Source organism: Hylobates moloch, unplaced genomic scaffold, assembly GCF_009828535.3.
Source record: "Hylobates moloch isolate HMO894 unplaced genomic scaffold, HMol_V3 SCAFFOLD_13, whole genome shotgun sequence".
Lineage (NCBI taxonomy): Eukaryota > Metazoa > Chordata > Mammalia > Primates > Hylobatidae > Hylobates > Hylobates moloch.
This window is the reverse complement of record NW_026652288.1, coordinates 71,450,837-71,469,914: the sequence shown is the minus strand read 5'-3', so window position 1 is coordinate 71,469,914 and position 19,078 is coordinate 71,450,837. Positions and strand designations below refer to the sequence as shown.

The window sequence follows — 19,078 nt, the reverse complement described above, 5'->3', positions numbered from 1 at the left end:
AGGGCTTCCCGGACGAGTGGAGCAAAACAACTCGCCCTGCTGCGTTCCCGGGCCTCTCTTTCCCCTTGCTGGTTTCTCCTGAAGTCTACTTCTCTGTTGCTTCCAACCCCTCTCTCCGAAGGCATGTGGTCCTTCCCAGCCTGCCCCCGCCGCACCCCTCCCGGCCCGGAGCCGGCTCCTCCCAGCGTCGTTCGCTTCCCCTTTCCGTTCGCTCTTTCCGCCCCGGCTCTCCATCGCCCCTTTAGATTGGTCGAACGCACCGGAGCCTGGTTGGCCAATGGGCGAGCTGGGCTGGAGGCGATGGGCGTGGCCGCAGCGCCGGGGCCTGCAGATCGAGGCTGCCTCCCCCTCTCAGCCGGCAGCACATTCCGCCGCCGTTGCCGCCGCCCGGCCCCACAGTTGTCTTTGCCGGAGCTGCAGTCGCGCTGGGGTTAGCGCGGGGGGGCGGGCGGGGAGAGGAGAAGGCCGCGGCGGAGGCAGGTGAGAGGAGGAAGGAAGCGGCGGCGCGGCGGGCACAGCAGCTCAGGCGGCGGCCCGGTTCCTGGGAGTGTCGGTGCGGCGCGGTGGTTGGGGCGGATCCCGCGGGGCCCGGGCGGGGGAAGGAGTCACCGGCCCGGCCATGGCGGACAACGAGAAACTGGACAACCAACGGCTCAAGAATTTCAAGAACAAAGGCCGCGACTTGGAGGTAAACTCGGGGACGACGCCGGAGGGGTAGGGGCTGTGGATCTGGGGCCGGTCTCCGCCGGGACCCCGAGTGTGGGGAGTAGGGGCGGGAGCCGCCTCCGGGCCTCGGGGAATGGCGCTAGGGGCCGGCCCGTCCGTGACGCCTCTGCTAGCGCGCCGGGAAGTTTATGTCGGGCCTGCTCCGCCTCCGCCGGGGAGCGAGGTGCCCGGGTACGGCCGGCGCGGCCTAGGCCTGCCCGGCGGAGCCGGCCCGGCGCGGGTGCGAGGGGCCGGGCCGCGCGGCGGGGAGGCTGGGCGCGGCGCGTGCGGAGGAGGCGTGCGTGTGCGGCTGGTGCTGCCCCTGCCGGGCCGCGGCCCCCTCCCCGGCAGTGGCGGAGATTCCGGCTCTCTCTCGGGCACCGACGTCTGGCGCCGCGGGAAGGAGGGCGGTGGGGATGGGAGGGTGAGCGTGTGGCGACCGAGTGGGGCTCTGAACTTCCTCAGCGAGGCCCGAGGCGTCTCCACTTAAAGGCATTTTTTCTGGTCTTCCCGACTCCCGCTTTACCCCTGCCTCCCCCCAATATCCAAACTACAGGACAACTTCTCCGTTGAAAAAAAACACCCCCGGCGTGAGAGGCCATCCTGGTGATGCTAACAGTGCCTTCCAGCGGCCTGTGTTTTACTCTGGATATAGCTGATTCAAGATGTGGCTCACGGTGTGCCCTCTTCCAGGCAAAGGATACCCCTTATTTCAGCTTGTCCACAAATCTCTTTACCCCCTCCTGAGAGGAGACCACCAGCTGCATTCTTACATATAAAGTCCAAAGGGTTATACAAAGCTGTCATCCTCTAGTCTACAGTATCCTTTCCCTCCACCTGCTGGTGGTGGTAGTGGGGGATGGGGTGGGCTAGGGAATGGCACCATCACGTTTGATTATTTAAAAAGGAAAAAAAAAAGCTTCATTGTCTTAGATACAGCTGCTCCCGAGATTGTCTACATAAGGTGTATGGGTTAAATACACACATGCACACACGCATACCCACACACCCCACTGAGATTTTTGATAGAAGACTTCTTCCCTTCAGCTTTAAGAGTTTAGACAAATAGATTTAATACTTCCCTTCTGCATCTTAATCACGAGTTTAGCTTTTAGGGAAAGTGGTCAAGCAGTATTTTTTATGTTGTTCCTCGGTACGTTTTCATAATGAAATCTTCAACTTCCCATGGCATTTCTGAACTTGAGAGTTTGCTTGACTGAGATATTTTTTGGGCTTTTTACAAAGCTGTTAATATTATCTTTAAAGTAGTTTATGCGTTTTAGTGGGTTTCATAATTTGAGGGACTACTAAGTGTCCAGGGCTGTTAATTCTGTGGTTCTTTTAAGGTTAACATATTACCATTGTGATCCCTTTTTTTAATGCAAAGATGTCACATCTTTATTGAGATAATTCGCATGCCATAAAAATGAGCTTCTTAAATAACAATGATTTTTCAGTAAATTTACTTGTTTGTGAAAGAATGTGGTGAAAATGTTTTTTACTAATGTGAATACTTAGAATGAGAAAAAATCACAAATAATGAAACTTAAAAACTGGTAAGTACCACAAAATTACAGAATCCAGAAAAATAGCAATTAGGTGCTTGACAGATCCCTATAACCCTTTTTTCCTCTACATTTCTGGCTTCATTTTTCTAGCAGCTTCATTGAGATGTAATTCACATGCCATACAATTCGCCCACTTAAAGTGGCTTTTAGTGTATTCTCAGTTTTGCAACCATCACCACAATCAATCTTAGAACATTTTCACCGCCCCAAAAAGAAACCTGTACTCATTAACAGTCACTCTCCAATTCCCAACTACCCTAGCCCCAGGCAACCAGTTTTTGTCTTCTTAGATTTGCCCATCCTGGATATTCCATATAAATGGAATTGTACAATTTGTGCTCTTTTTGTAACTGGCTTCTTTCACATAATGTAATGTTTTCAAGGTTTATCCATGTTGTAACAAGAATGTATCAGTGTTTCATGGCCGAATGATCCTTATGGCCGAATGATCCTCCAGCTCGTGGATATATCACATTTTATTTATCAGTTCTTCAGTTAATGAACATTTTCATTGTTTCCACTTTTTTAGTTATTTTACATAATACTACTAAGAACATTTTTGTGTGGATGTATGTTTTATTTCTCTTGGCTATATACCTAGGAATAGAATTGCTAGATCATATGGAAACTTACATTCAACCTTTGGTGGAATTGCCAGACTTTCTGGAGTTATCCTTATTTTTTAAATTGATGTTTCCTCTTACCTCATATCTTTTGGTACTTTAGTCAAAATCAGATTAAGAGCTGAGGCTGTATTAGAAGAATATTGTGATGTGTGACTTTTAAAAAATAAGTATATATTGACATTAGCCAGGTTTTTTTTTTTTTAGAAATTCAAAGTGCCTTGTGGTTGTCCTCTGGTGACTTTGATAGCCTTGTGCATACATTAGGGGTAGGAATATTTTCACTTCCACCTAAGGAAATAACATATGATTCTAATGGAAAGTCATACTTTGTCCACACTGTGACTTACTCAAAATCACATATACTTGTAATGAGATAGAAACATTCTTTTTTATATTTAGCGAACAGTACAGTGGTCTGTTTTGTGTATTTGTTACTTACATATCTGCTGTATCTCTCTAAACACTTATCAGCCTACTTACATATATGCTGTATCTCTCTAAACACTTATCACCCTTTAGATATGGTTACTACATTTTGTTACATAATGTATGTAGAATACAGCAAATTCTGAGAAAATAATTGCTTTTTGATTTGGATCTTATGATGACATCTATTTCATGGGAAGTCTTTGGAAAGAAGTATGGACCAGTGAATTTAACTTAATCCAATGTATCCAAAATACCATGCAACATCTAATTTGTGTAAAATAATTGAGACGTTTCACATTATTCCTTTCATATGTTCAAAATCCAGTTTGTATTTTACAGTTATGGCATACCTCCACTTGGACTAGCTGCATTTCAAGTGCTTAATAGCCACATGTGGCTAGTGGCTACCTTATTGGAACAGCCCATGTACAGAGTATATAGCATTTAGGGAGAGGTAATTGTAGCATATTTTGATCTAACAGTTTATTTGATTAGAAATGATGAAGAGTACAAAGTCCTAGAGTTTAGTTTAATTTGATCTCTAACTTTGTGTATGACCTTGGGGGAAATCGCTTAGTCTTATGGTTCTTTCATCTGTAAAACTAGAGGTACTTGACATCTGCTTCATGAGTGTTGTGAAGATTAATAGGTAATGTTAGGAAGATGCCTGGCAATTCTCTGAGCGTTTTATCACCTTCAGCTTTTCTGTTTGGGGAGAGGGAAGGGATTTAACAAGATTCAGTATAATTGATTCTCTTACTCCCTTCTTTTCAGTGGCTGTTTTTTCTCTCTGCTTGTATAAGTTGTTACATTGAACAAGTAATAGGGAAAGCTTTTAATACAGAGACGTGTAGCTGCTCATTGAAGGGCAGTTTAGACACACCAAATTAGTGATCCCTTTTAAAGTTATAATTTCTGAGTGTTAGAGTTGAAAGTTATGCATAGATTTCCATCTGATATTTGTTCCTACCTCTCTCTACCATTCTGGCTCCTCTAAAATATGGTCATGTTAAGTTTCTTGAAAGACAAAAGCAACAAAGAAGGCAAATGTTGAGTATCCATTTAAAATAATTATTGGAACTATCAGATGATATTCACCATGGCGTGGCTGCTTCTTACAGTGTTGTAGAAGATCCCCAGTCTTAGTTTGAGAATAGTAACCATAGAAAAGAGGGTATACAGTGCAGCATAGGAAATGGGAAGTGACCACACTTGAAATAAAAAACTTATCAGGATAAAGTAAAATAAGCTCATCTAATTTATGTTTTTTAAAGTAGAGGGGAATTTTCTTGTAGGTTTCCTAATAAACCTGCATACTTTTGATGAAAGTTCTAAGTGTCTAGGTTCAAATAGAGCATAAAATATAACTAGATCTTTTAAAAACACAACTTTAAGAAAACAACTTACCCTAAATATAAAAGAATATTAAAATGCTACATAATTAGAAACTTGTGATTATCCACACAAACACAAAATATGAAGTCAGCTTGAACATTTTTTTAAAAAGGTGCTTGGTTGGCAAGAGTTTAATAAATTGATCAGCTGTTTTGTTGTTTTGAAAGAGCCTCGGTGATTTGTTAAAGTGTACAGAGTGAAAAGCATTGTTAAGGTATTAAGTCTTGTTAACTTTTAGAGACTGATCTCTCTCACCACAAATCTTGGAACATATTTACTATACTTAAAATAACTACTGTCTAATTTTTCACATAATAGTCCAAGCATGTGACAATATGAAATATCTGATAGAAATATAATTAGGAATTAAATGATTGTTTTTGTGCTTCCTGCCAATTTTCCTGGTTTACAAGGTAGCCAGTTTGAGAATTGCTTCATTGATAGTTTTCCTGGAGATACCAAGATGCCCTTATTTTTCATAGTCACTAAGTATGTCAAATGAATATACAAGATTGGGAAGAATTGTAGGAGTGCTTTAGATTTCAAAGAATGAAGCTACTTTAGAAAAAAAAAAATGCAAAGTTAGTTTTTAAACATTGATTTCTAATACCCGATAGTGGTTGTGGGTCCTTAAAATATTTTTAAATGTTTTCTGGAGTAGCATTCATCTATTTGAGGCCTATAATGATGAATGAAACAAGAGCATGTCATCAGATTTAACCTTGATCTTTGATTTTGGTACTTACTCGCTGATTTAGTTTTGGAACAGAAGAGAGGAGTATGACTGAAGGGAACTTTTTGAGCACCTACTGTATATGCTTTTAACTGTATTCACATTTCTCTCAATCTTATAAATATTGAATTTATTTTAAAGAAGAAATTTTAAAGAAGAAACTCTTGTGCTTTTGATTTAATAAGATAACATTCAAGGGAATGATTTTAATTCAGGTGTGTCAGAGTCTGTTCTTTTTGTACTTTACCATATTTCCTCCATTTGACTTCTTTCAGCCTTAATGCCAGTCTCAAATTTGATGAAAAGGTTTTATATGAAAGCACTGAGCATAGTCCACGGGGTATAATAGGTATTCAGTAAATGTTTTCTTTTTTTCTCAGAGGGGTTTTTGGAAATTGTGTGTCACTTGTGGACTTTCAAACACTAGAAAACAGTTTGTTTTCTGTGCTTTTCATTTAGGTTTGGTAAAAGACAGGGTTGGAGTTCTTCCTTTTTCTATAGTTAATATGGGAACTATCTTTATATTGACACCTATAAAATAAGGACATTTTTCAAGACCAAAAATACATAGTGAGAAGAATGGCCATGTTGAACCTTTTTTTCGGGTCTTAATATTTGGCTTAAGACAGCTGAATTCTCATCTATTTCTGCATTCAGTCTTTTGTGATACACTGTTTTGGTTGAAGTGTATGAAGAATATCCACCTTCACACAGACAGACAGTTGAAAAAGGAAGGTATGTATGTTTTCATAGGCTTTTCAGGATAATTATGGAGATTAAGTGATACTACATCGTAATTCCACAAGAGGTAGTTTCTTAAAAGATTAATTGCAATGTAGAATCTGAAGCCACATGAGTGAACTTTTCTTACACTGTTACATTAAAATCTATTGGTCTGTCTTGCACTTCAGATATAACTTTTACCCATCTTTTACTGATGCTTTTTGTAACACCATGCATTGGATTATTTGGAAAACATTATGTCACTGAGTTATGTACATCTTCCAAATGCTAACATAATTTTATTCAATAAAAAATTCATGATAACCACACAATTCAGAAAAATCTTAAGTATTGAGAATCTGTCAGGTTCACAGTAGTGGATACAAGTTTTCTAAAATTCTAATTTTCTCTCGGAAGCTCAATTTTTTTTTTTTCTTTTTTTACCATGCCTCTAGGACAAGTTCAGAGGAAGCTGAAATTTTATCATTAGCAATAAATGCTATAAATGGTTATCCTTGAAGCCATAGACTCACTTTGCTCATTTTTGTGAAAACATCTTCCAGCCATTAAGTCTGAATAACCATAATTTGTCTGTCAGTCGTTTTTTCAAGTAAAAATAGTGTTCCATGAAAACAGTGGCTAGGTCAGGTCACAACTCAGTTGCACAAGTACTTTTTCCTTGAGACAGTTGTCCTTCAGTAGAAGTTGGTATGCGGCAGAAGTGGCTTATATGTAATCTCCATTTTTTTCACACAATTAGAAAAGGCCAATATTTAATAAAAGTAATCATTTTTTACTGTTTCCTCAAGGACATTCTTAAGTGAGCTGACTTTTAAACAAATTTTAGCTGTGAAATCAGTGACTACTATTGCATCGTGATGTCATTGCCTTAATTCATTCTAAAGCACCAGCAGTCTTACCCCTATGGCATCAATTCAAATGTTAATACAATTTTTTAAAAAAAAAGTATTAGTATTATCATTAGGAAAATAGTTTTGACCCTGTGTACTCTCTGTAAAGGTCTCAGGACCCACATAGGGGCCCATGGACCATACTTTGAGTACCACTCTCTTAGTTTATCATTGCTTCTTTTGCACATGAGTGTCACTTTTAATTAATACAGGCTGTTAAAGGACCTTATAATATAGGGGTTAAAAGACATGGACTGTGGAGTGACTTAGGTCTGGGTTTGAACTCTGGTTTCTCCACTTAATAATTATGGAGGCTAACTTGATTCTGTCTAAGCCTTTGAAATGTTTAACAGTGCCTAGCATAAAGTACATGCAGAGTAAATGGAACCTCTTACTATTTCTGCCAACTTACTTAGTCATACATTGCATCCAAGTAAACCCCTATGTTCTATATCAGAATAACATTTTGCTTACAAAATTCCTCTTGTACCTTTGTGTGCCATAATCCAAACCACATCATACAAATTGGGGAAGGCTTCCTATTCCCCTTATTTAACAGTCACCTGAAAACCTACTTTCTCCCACATACTTCAGCCAAATTGTCACATACATACTAGTTTATGACTTCTTTAATCCTGTGTTGTAAGTGGGTTACTAAATGCTTTATGTAGATTTTGTCACTGTTTTCTCAAAGATTGTAAATATAATCCGAAAACAACTATAATTCATACTATTTAGTACCCAGAATGAAAATGATTTAAGGTAATAGATATTTGTTGGTCATACAAGATTAAGTTGATTATTAAAGATGCTAAACTTTCCCAGGCACAGTGGCTCATGCCTGTAATTCCATTGCTTTGGGAGGCTGAGGCAGGAGGGTTGCTTGATACTGGGAGTTTGAGACCATCCTAGGCAATATAGTGAGACCTTGTCTCTACAAAAAATAAAAATAAAAAATTTAGCTGGGTGTGGTGGCACACACCTGTAGTCATACCTATTTAGGAGGCTGAGGCAGGAGGATCGCTTGAGCCTAGGAAGTGGAGGCTGCAATGGACTATGACTATGCCAGTGCACTCCAGCCTGGGTGACAAGAATGAGATCTCATCTCAGATAGATAGAAATTTTTAAATGCTGACTTATTTTCTATTGCTGTTTATTTACTATTCGGACACAATGTGGTCACCTGTCATTTTTTCCCTAAATTTTTATTTACTTTAAACTTAATGTAAATTAGATTTTAATTAACGATGTATTTTGACAAACGTGGAATTTCATGAATTTTTTACCAACAAAAGTCGGAATCCTAAGATAGTATGTTTTTTACTAGTTCAGTGATGGACATATGTCTAATATTAGAAGGTAAATCATAGTCTATCTCAGTGTCCTGTTCTTTAATGAAAACTTTAGTTTGCACATATCTACTTTTTATGTTTTTTAAAGTATGTCTTTCTGGACCCTTGAGGTAAGTGTTACATAAATTTATTTAGTTGAGTAGTTTTATCCTGAAAGACCTATGTTAAGTTGTCTCTGCTTGGTTGTATTAAATAGCCCTGTCCTGTTTGCCACCTGTTCTGCCTCTTCACACTGGCTTTTTAGCCACTTGAAGCTGTTACTGGTCCAGAAAAACAAGCAAGATAGTACCTTAAGGTTTTCAAATAATTGTTACATCACTCCTAGTTCTTTAGTAGGTGTGAAACCCAAATATTTTCCAGCTCTCTTTAAAATAGTGCAGAGGATTTGGTTCCTTGAGGCCAGGAGTTTGAGACCATCCTAGGCAGTATAGTGAGACCTCATCTCTAAAAAAAGGAAAAAATTTAGCTGGGTGTGGTGGCACACACCTATAGTCCTACCTATTTAGGGTAGGTTTGGTTCCTTATTTCACTTTTGAATATTATGTGGAGATGTTCATTTTTCTACAGATATATCTATAGAATTGGGTTCATTGTTGATCAGCTGTTTCAAACACCTTAAATTTTTTCATGTTTTTTCTCTTAATGTTGTGAATAATTTTTCCCAATTCCCTTGTTATTCTCCAGCTTTAAAACAATGACAGTACAGGTTGAGCGTCCAAATCCAAAAATCTGAAATCCACAATGCTCCAAAATCTGAAACTTTAAGCACCTACGTGATGCTTAAAGGAAACGCTCATTGGAGCATACCAGATTTTGGATTAGGGATGCTCAGTCTCTAAGTATTATGCAAACATTCTAAAATCCCAAAAAATCCAAAATCTGAAACACTTGTGTTCCCAAGCATTTCACATAAGGGATACTCAATGATGAAAAGTTTAATTAAGACCAATAAACAAATAAAAAATAGGATCTGCCTCATTAGTCATTAGGGAAACATAGCTCTAAAGCATGATGAGATACCACTTTACACCCACTAGGATGGCAGTATATAAAAAGAAAATAACAGGTGTTGGTGAGGATGTGGAGAAAGTGGAACCCTCATACATGCCTGATGGGAATGTAAAATGGTAACGGCTGCTTTGCAATGCAGTTTGGCAGTTCCTCAAAAAGTTAAACAGTTAACATGTGACCCAGCAGTTCTACTAATTAGATATAAATCCAGGAGAATTGAAAACATATGTCTGCACAAAAACTTGTAAATGAGTGTTCATAGCAGCATTATCCATAACAGCTAAAAGAAGGAAACAACCTGGCTGGGCGCAGTGGCTCACGCCTGTAATCCCAAGCACTTTGGGAGGCCAAGGCGGGCCGGATCACCTGAGGTCGGGAGTTGGGAGACCAGCACTACCAACATGGAGAAACCCCGTCTGTACTAAAAATACAAAATTAGCCAGGCATGGTGGTGCATGCCTGTAATCCCAGCTACCTCGGAGGCTGAGGCAGGAGAATCACTTGAACCCAGGAGGTGGAGGTTGCAGTGAGCTGAGATCGGGCCATTACACTCCAGCCTGGGCAACAAAAGCAAAACTCCGTCTCAAAAATAATAAATAAATATAAATAAATAATTTAAATAAATAAAATAAAATAAAAGAAGGAAACAACCCAAATACCCATTAACTGATGAATGCACAAAGTATGGTATATACATACAATGGAGTATTGTTCTGCTATAAAATGAAGTGTAATAGTTCACCCTTGTCTGCAGTTTCAAGTTACCTGCAGTCAACTGTGATCAGAAACTAGGTGAATATGTGATACAACAAGATACTAATATTTAGAGAGAAAGAGATCCCACATTCACTTGACTTTTCTTACAATATATTGTTATAATTGTTCCATTTTATTATTATTAATCTTTTACTGTGCCTAATTGATAAAGTAAGTTTTATCATAGATATGTAGGCATAGGAAAAAACATACTACATATAGAGTTCGGTACTATCTGCAGCTTCAGGCATCTACTGGGGGTCTTGGAACACACCCTGTGCAGATAACGGGGGGACTATTGTACTGACACATGCAACGGTATGGATGAACCTTGAAAACATACTGCCTGAAAGAAGCTAGTCACAAAAGATCACATTCTATAATTCCAGTTATATTTGAGAGGATATGTAAATAAATAAAATTAACTCTTTTTCCTACACTGCCCTTTCATACAGTCACTCAACACAATACTTCTGACACCAGATGTATGGGGGTTTTTCCCCACACACCAGCTAAGCAGTCAGTTCTGCAACGGACACCTGCTGGGTATCCACTGATTCAATTTAATTCTGACACTGTCTACCTGGAGATAACATCAGATTTCAGGTTGAGAGCTCAGTCCCATGGGAGTGTCCCCCACTTCAGATGGAATCACAAGCACAGGTTATGTCTTGTGCCTCTGACTGACTGGCTATACATAGAGTTCGCACTACCCGCTCCTTGGGTTCAATTAGTTTGCTAGAATGGCTTATGGAACTCAGGGAAACACTTTCCTTATGTTTACTGATTTTTTTAATAAACGATATTACAAAGGATACAGATGAACAGCCAGATGTGGTATATGGGAAGGGGCACTGAGTTTCCATGCCGTCTAGGCACCAGCATGTGTTCTGCTATCCAGAAGCTCTCAGAACCCATTTTGAGTTTTTATGGAAACTTCATAATGTAGGCATGATTGATTAAATCATTAACAATTGGTGATCAGCTTAACCTTCAGCCCCTTTTCCCTCCCCAGAGGTTGGAGGGTGGGGCTGAAAGTGCCAATTCTCTAGTCATGTCTTGGTCTTTCCAGTGATCAGCCCTCATCCTGAAACTAAGTAGGGCCCCCCAGTCACCAGTCATTCATTAGCCTTCAAAAGACACTCATCACTGCATAGATTTTAAGGATTTTAGAAGTTGTATGTCTGGAAATGGGATGAAGACCAAATATTTCACAGTATCACAGTATGAAATGTCCAGGATAGGCAAGTCCATAGAGACAGAAAATAAATTAGTGGTTGCCAGGGGTTGGGACAGAGGGAAAAGGGAATGATTGTTAGTGGGTATGGAGCTGATTTTTGTGATGTTGAAAGTCATCTGGAGTTAGATAGTGGTGTTCAATGCACAACTTTGTGAATGTACTAAAATAACTGAATTGTATACTTTAAATGGGTGAACTATATGGTATGTAAATTATATCTCAAAGCTGTTATGTTAATATTAAAAACAACAATAGAAAACGTAAGAGATGAGTGGGAGTTGTGACAACTTTCCACTTTTTGGGGGTCACAGTTGAACTCTAAGCAGCTCTTTTTCACTGACTTTCCCTTCTACCCTTCCCTGTATTGAATTCATTTGTTAAGCAAATATTTATTCAGCATCTGTGTTGGAGGTTCTGTTGGAGGTTCTACATAACACAGGCTGAGTTCCTATTCTCATGAAGTTTACATTCTAATAGGTCCAGATCTCTAAGATCTCTCAGTCAGCCTTAAGCTGGCTCTGTGGGTAAATTCAATCAATATGAGCTAGATTCCTTATGTTTCTTTCTTAAACTCAAATTTACAATGAGTATTATACCTTAAGTTTGAAGAGAAAGAAAAGGCTAAATGTTTTGTATCTGATATCTCCTTGAGATTTATGCAAAAGCTTAGTTTTTACTGTGGGAACACCTAGGATTGCATCTCTAGTTATTTGCCATTAGGACAGTTTAATAATAATTTTTTCAGCCTCCATTTCTGCATCTGTAGAATTAAAATCCTATCCTAATGGGGACTTGTTTTGAATTAGGCGTTTAAGAATGCAAGGAACACATCCTTATTCAGACTAGGTCAAGTAGGGATATTAGGGAAGTTCAGGGACCAGTTATCATATTATCCAAGATGTCAGGTAAGATTGTCTTGATGGTAGGTGTTCATGGATCTGCAAAGTTCTGCTCTGCCAGCTGCTAAGTTTTATTTTCCCTAGCTGCTGACTGTCTTAGTCTTTACGTAATTCTATGTTAAATTACTGAGAGATAATCTGACTGAGCTAATAAGCTGTGCCCAAGCTGAAGCAGATTGTTTTTACTGCTGGCCTGCTTATGGATTGGCTTTTCCTGAGTCAGGTGCTTTCTTCCCAACTCACACTAACAGTCTTCTGTGTTGTGAGGAGTATAGGGGTATCACATGAGAAGTAACATCATTTGACTGCTTCTCCAGGAGCACCCCTGGAAAGAGCAGTTTCTTTTAGACAAGATTGTAAATATGACATTATGTTAATGTCCACCTCCGTTCTTTCTTTCCTGTTAACTTTCTACTCACTGTCATAATCTGGGGCAAATCATTATTGTCTCATCCCCAGAGTGGTTACCTTGTTTCTGCTATTGCCTTTCTCCAGTTCATAAAATAACCTGCATGTTTTTAAAAAAATAATAATAATAATAAATCAATTCTCACCTCTCCTGCTTCATTAGCTTCTCACCACATTTAGCTTCCATACTCCTTACTGAGACCTTCAAGGCCGTACCATATTTGGTCCTTGTCTACTTCTCCTCCCTCTCGCTCTACTATCTCCCTTCGTTACTTATACTCTCATTCATTTATCTTCTTTTAATTCCACTAACACATTAGTGGTGTTCTCCTCTTCACCCCTTCACACATGCTGCTCTGTCTGTGAGAATGCTTTCTCTGCGCCTCCAGTCCCCGTCTCTTTCCTTCATTTACATGGTTATTTCTCATCCTTTGAATCTCAGCTTCAAAGTCATTTATTCGCAGAGGCCATCCCTGAAAAAGTTAATTGAATGTTAAGCCCACCTGTTTTCCTTAAGAGCACTGATGATAATTTGTGTGTTTACTCAATGTTAGTTTCTCCCCTCGGACTATAAGCTCCCTGAAACTTACCTATTTTGTACACCACTATATTCTTAAGTCTCATTACAGAGCCTGTAGTCAGCATTTAAGTAAATATTTGAGGGAATTAAATGAAAAATTTTTTAAAGAAAACAGGAGTGTACTCTGATTAGAATTAGTAACTAAATTAGAATTTTTATTTTTAAGGTTATCTTATGTATTATATAAATTTATGGAGTACAAGTGCAGTTTTGTTACATGTATAGATTGCGTAGTGATGAAGTCAGAATTTTTAAGTCTGTTTTTTCTCTTGATAGAAGTAATGCATGATCATTGTAAAAACACTTTTTGGAAAAATAAAAATAATCTTTCATATTCTCACTACTGTTAGTCTTTTGGATTGTTTCCTTTTTCGTGTGTACATTTTTCCAAACATATTTGAACTTAATTTGAATTCTCATGAGAGTAACTCATATTAGAATACAGTGAAGGTTTTCATCCTTGGCACTATTGACATTTTGAGCCAGATAATTTGTTGGGGGATGGGGGAGTGTCCTGTACACTGTAGGATGTTTAGCAGCATCTGTGGCCTCTTCTTACTAGATGTCAGTAGCACACCCCCCGCCCCCCACCCAGTTGTGACGACCAAGAATAGTCTTCAGAAATTGCCAAATATCCCTTGTGTGGCAAACTCACCCCAGATGAGAACCATTAGAATGCAGTTACTTCAGTAAACTTCCCAGAACATCATTGCTGTTTTCACTTCTCAACCCAGAAACCTTCAGTGGCTTCCTATTATCTCTAAGAAGCACTGAAAAGTTCTTAATTAGCTAGGCATTTCAGGCTCTCAATTTGGTTTAACAGATATTTGAGTGTTTGCTGCATAAATGCTAGTAAAGGTCTAAAAGTGAAATTACTTGTCCAAATTAATTCTTACCTTTTTAGTTGATAACTCCCCATCCAACTAACTTCATCTCTGACTCTCTACTTCAGGCAAATGAACCCACCTCACATTTAACATTCAGTTTCGCTTTTTCTGTATTTGCTTTTGTTGGGTCTCTCCTGGAAACACCTTCTAGTCTCCCCTTTACCTTGCCGTTTCTTATTTATGCTTCCACATTGAACTTAAACCTCCACAATTCAGTTTTCACTAATCACATCAATTCATATTAATCTTCCCTTTCCTGAACTCTTTGAGCAGTTATTTATGTACCTATATTTTGATATTTTCTTCTGTAAGACAGTGTTTTTACTTTTCATATGTTTTTGTAGAGAAAAGAGTATTGCAAAAGGATATGTGTGGCTTGTATACCAACAACTTGGATAACCTAGATGAAATGGATAAATTCCTAAAACATATAACCTGTCAATACTGAATCATGAAGAAATTGTAAATCTGACTAGACCTATAAGTAGTAAGGAGATTGAAACAGTAATTTTAAAATCTCCCCACACAGAAAAGCCCAGGATCATTGGCTTCACTGGTGAATTCTACCAAACATTTAAAGAAGAATTGATGCCAGTCCTGCTCAGACTCTTTCAGAAAATGGAAGAGTTCCAAACTCAAGGCCAGCCCTACTCTGATACTAAAACCAGAAAAAGACATTATAAGAAAAGAAAACTACAGGCCAGTATCCTTGAAAATGGATGCAAAAATCCTCAACAGAATACTAGTGCACCAAATCCAATAGCACATTAAAAGGATCACATACCATGACCAAGTGGAATTTATGCCTGGGGTGCAAGGATGATTCAACATATGAAAATCAGTATGATACACCACATTAACTGACTGAAGGACAAAAATGACACAGTCATACCAGTTGATGGAGGAAAAGTTCAGTACCAAACCTTGACAAAATTCAGTGCCCTTTCATGATAAAAACACTCAAACTAGGAATAGAAGAAAATTATCTCAACATAGTAAGGTCCATATATGAAAAGCCCACAGCAAACAACATATTCAGTGATGAAAAACTGAAAGCTTTTCCTGTAAGATCAGAAATAAGGCAGTGGCAGTGTGTGCTGGCTCATGCATATAAGTCCAGTGCTTTGGAAGGAGGCCCCGATGGGAGGATCACTTGAGCCCAGGAGTTCGAGAGCAGCCTGGGCAATATAGCAAGACCCTGTCTCTACAAAGAAAAAATAAAATAAAAACTATCCAGGCATGCAGGCATGCACATGGGGTCCCAGCTACTTGGAAGGCTGAGGGAAGATTGCTTGAGCCTAGGATTTTGAGACTGAAGTGACTGCCACTGCACTGCAGCCTGGACAACAGAGTTAGACTCTTTCAAAACAGAACAAACAAGGATGCTCACCCTTGGCATTTCTCTTCAACATAGTACTAGAAGCCCTAGCTAGAGCAGTTGGGCAAGAAAAAGAAATGAAAGACATCCAAATCTATAACAAAGATGTAAAATTATCTCTGTTCACAGATTACACAATCACCCTAAAGATTCCACAAAAATGATTAGAACTAATAAATTCAGCAAAATCAACATACAAAAAAACAGCTGTCTCTATACACTAACAGTGAACAATCTGAAAAGGGAATTAAGAAAATCTCATTTCCAATAGTGTCAGAAAACATACTTAGGAATAAACCTAACCAAATAAAAGGCTTATATGCAAAACATTGCTGAAAGAAATAAACACAAATGGAAAACAATCCGATGTTCATGGAAAACTTAATATTGTTAAAATGTCCATGATACCCAAAGCAGTCTAAATATTCCATTGCAAGCCCTATCAAAATCATGGCAGCATTTTTTACAGAAATAGAAAAGCAGTCTTCATAAGATACCATAAGGACTCTGAATATCTAAAACAATCTTGAAAAACAACAAGCCTGGAGAGCTCATGCTTCCAGACTGAAAGACATATTACAAAGCTACTGTAGTCAAATCAGTATGGTACTGGCATAAAGACATAAACAGTGGAACAGAATAGAGAGCCCAGAAATGAACCCCTGCATATTCGGGCAAATAATCTTCGACAAAGATACCAAGACTACACATTGGAGAAAGGATAGTCCTTTAACAAACGGTGCTGGGAACACTTGATAATCCACCATGCAAAAGACTGAAATTGGACCCTTGGACTATATACAAAAATTAACTCAAAATGGATAAAAGACTTAAACATAAGATCTGAAACTGGTAAAATAGAAGAAAATACAGAAAGTTTTATAACTTTGGTCTTGGCACTGATTTATTGGATAAGACACTTAAAAGCAAAGCTATAAAAGCAAAAATAGACAAGTGGAAAAACATCAAACTGAAAAGTTGATGTACAGCCGAGGAAACAATCAAGAGTGAAAAGACAACCTGCAGAATGTGAGAAAATATTTGCAAATGATGTATCTGATAAAGGAGTAGTATCCAGAATATATAAAGAACTCCTAAAACTCAACAATAGCAAAAACCAGCAACCTTATTTTAAAATGTGCAAAAGGCTTGAAAAGATATTTCTCTAAGGAAGATAAACAAAATAGCCGATAAGCACATGAAAAGATGCTCAACATCAGTAATTAGGGAAATGCAGATCAAAACAACTATACCATCTCCCACCCATTAAGATGACTACTATAAAAATAACAAAAACAAAATAACTGTTGGTGAAGATGTGGAGAATTCAGAATCCTGTGCATTATTGGTGAGAATGTAAAATGGTGAAGCTACTATGGAAAACAGAATGGTGGTTCCCAAAAAGTGAAAAATAGAATTATTATATGACCCAGCAATTACGCTTCTGAGTATATATATCCAGATGAATTGAAAGCAGGAACTAAGATACTTGTACATTCTAGTTTATAGTAGCAGCATTTGCAGTATCCAAATGGTGGAAGCAAAAGGTTATTTAATGTATAAAATAGATAAAATGTGTATGTACATACAGTGGAATATTATTTAGACTTAAAAAGGAAGGAAATTCGGACATATTACAACATGAATGAACCATAAGCATTATGCCAAGCGAAATATGCCAGTCACAAAAAAAAAAAAAAAACTGTATAATTCCACTTATACAGGGTACCTAGAATAGGCAAATGCATAGAAACAGGAAAAGGAATGATGGTTGCCAGGGGATAGAGGGAAGGAGATAGGGAGTTGTTTAATGGATGTAGTGTTTCATTTTTGCAAGACCAGGATAGTTTTGGGAGATTTGATGCACAACAATATGAACATTCTTAATGCTGCCGAACTCACTTTAAAATAGTTAAAATGGTAAAGCTTATGTTGTGTGTTTTTTACTACAGTTTTTCTGAAATTTTCTAAATTTTAAAGTGGTTAAGATAGTAAATTTTATTGTTATGTATATTTTACCACCACCACCACCAACAACAACAAAAAAAACCCAGAACACTGACAACACCACATGCCGGTGAGGATGTGGAGCAACAGGAACTCTGATTCATTGTTGGTTGGGAAGGCAAAATGGTACAATCACTTTGAGAGGCAGTACAAAACTGAACATACTCTTACCATATGACCCAACAATAGCACACCTTGGTAATTAACCAAATGAGTTCAAAACTTACGTCCACACAGAGCAGCTTTATTCATAATTGCCAAAACTTGGAAGCAACTAAGATGTCCTTCAGTAGGTAAATGGATAAATTGTGATATATCCAGACAATGGCATATTAGTCAGTGCTAAGAAGAAATGAGCTATTAAGCCATGAAAAGACATGGAGAATCTTAAATGCATATTGCTAAAAGAAACAAGACAATCTGAAAGACTATATACTCTATACTTCCAACTATATGACATTTTTTAAAAGGCAAAACTATAGAGACAGTAAAAAGATCAGTAGTTGTTAGCAGGGATTGAGGTTGAGGGAGATGAATAAGGAAAACACAGAGGATTTTAGGGCAGTGAAAATACTGTTTGATACTAATGGATGCATATCATTATACATTTGTTAAAACCTATAGAGTGTGCGACACCAAGAATGAACCCTAATGTAAATTATGGACTGTAGGTGATAGTACATGTAGGCTCATCAGTTGTAACAAATGTACCACTCTGGTAACAGGATGTTGATGTAGGGGGAGGCTTTGCCTGTGTGGGGGCAGGGAATATGTGGGAACTGTCTGTACTTTTTACTGTTTTCCTATAAACCTAAAACTGCTTGAAAAGTAGTCTTTTGTGTGGCATGGTGTCATTCCTGTAAAAATCCTAAATATATAAAACACCAAAACACCCGTGAGAATCTAATCAGGCAATTAATTAGGAAAATGGTTGCATTTGGCAGAGAAAAATAAGGGGAGGAGAGGATTGTAAATAGAGGGAGATTTTAGCAGTATTCATAATACTTTTAAAATTTTTATTTCTTCAAAAAAGCAAATATGACAAGATAACATTAATACATTGGATGTCATGAAATTTTTTTGTATATTTGACATTTCATAGTTGGACTTTTAAAATTCATCTTATAGAATTGGTTAATTTGGGATTGCACATGTCGCCTACACACTCCACTGACTAGTTAGTAGAAGGGAACCATTATGGTCAGTTTACACAGATTTAGTCAAAAGCTCATCCTGGAAACATCACCAGAAATGGGAATCACTTTGCAGTGTGGCTTAAGAGACCAAAGAAGGGCCGGAGAGTGAGTTTCGTTTCCATTTTGAGAAAATTTAATGTTTTGTAGATACCAGGGCTCAGTTTTAGTTTTGTAACGTATTTAGTTCAGTACTATACCACAATAAATGAGACGTGGGTTAGAAGCTCTAAGTCTTGAGTGGTATTTTAAGCATATTAAATAGTGTGCAGGGATG

The 19,078-nt window shown here is 38.3% G+C and overlaps 1 protein-coding gene across 2 annotated transcripts in view; it reads left to right on the top strand.

Annotated features, from left to right (window-relative positions):
• The first annotated feature begins 374 nt into the window (after positions 1–374).
• Positions 375–19,078, top strand: part of KPNA4 (karyopherin subunit alpha 4) — a 73,456-nt gene continuing 54,752 nt past the window's right edge. For both annotated transcript variants that reach the window (XM_058426462.1, XM_032173923.2), the window contains exon 1: positions 375–688. In XM_058426462.1, coding sequence (XP_058282445.1) covers positions 620–688 — 69 coding nt within the window. In that variant the 5' untranslated portion in view covers positions 375–619. The remainder of the gene's footprint in view (positions 689–19,078) is intronic.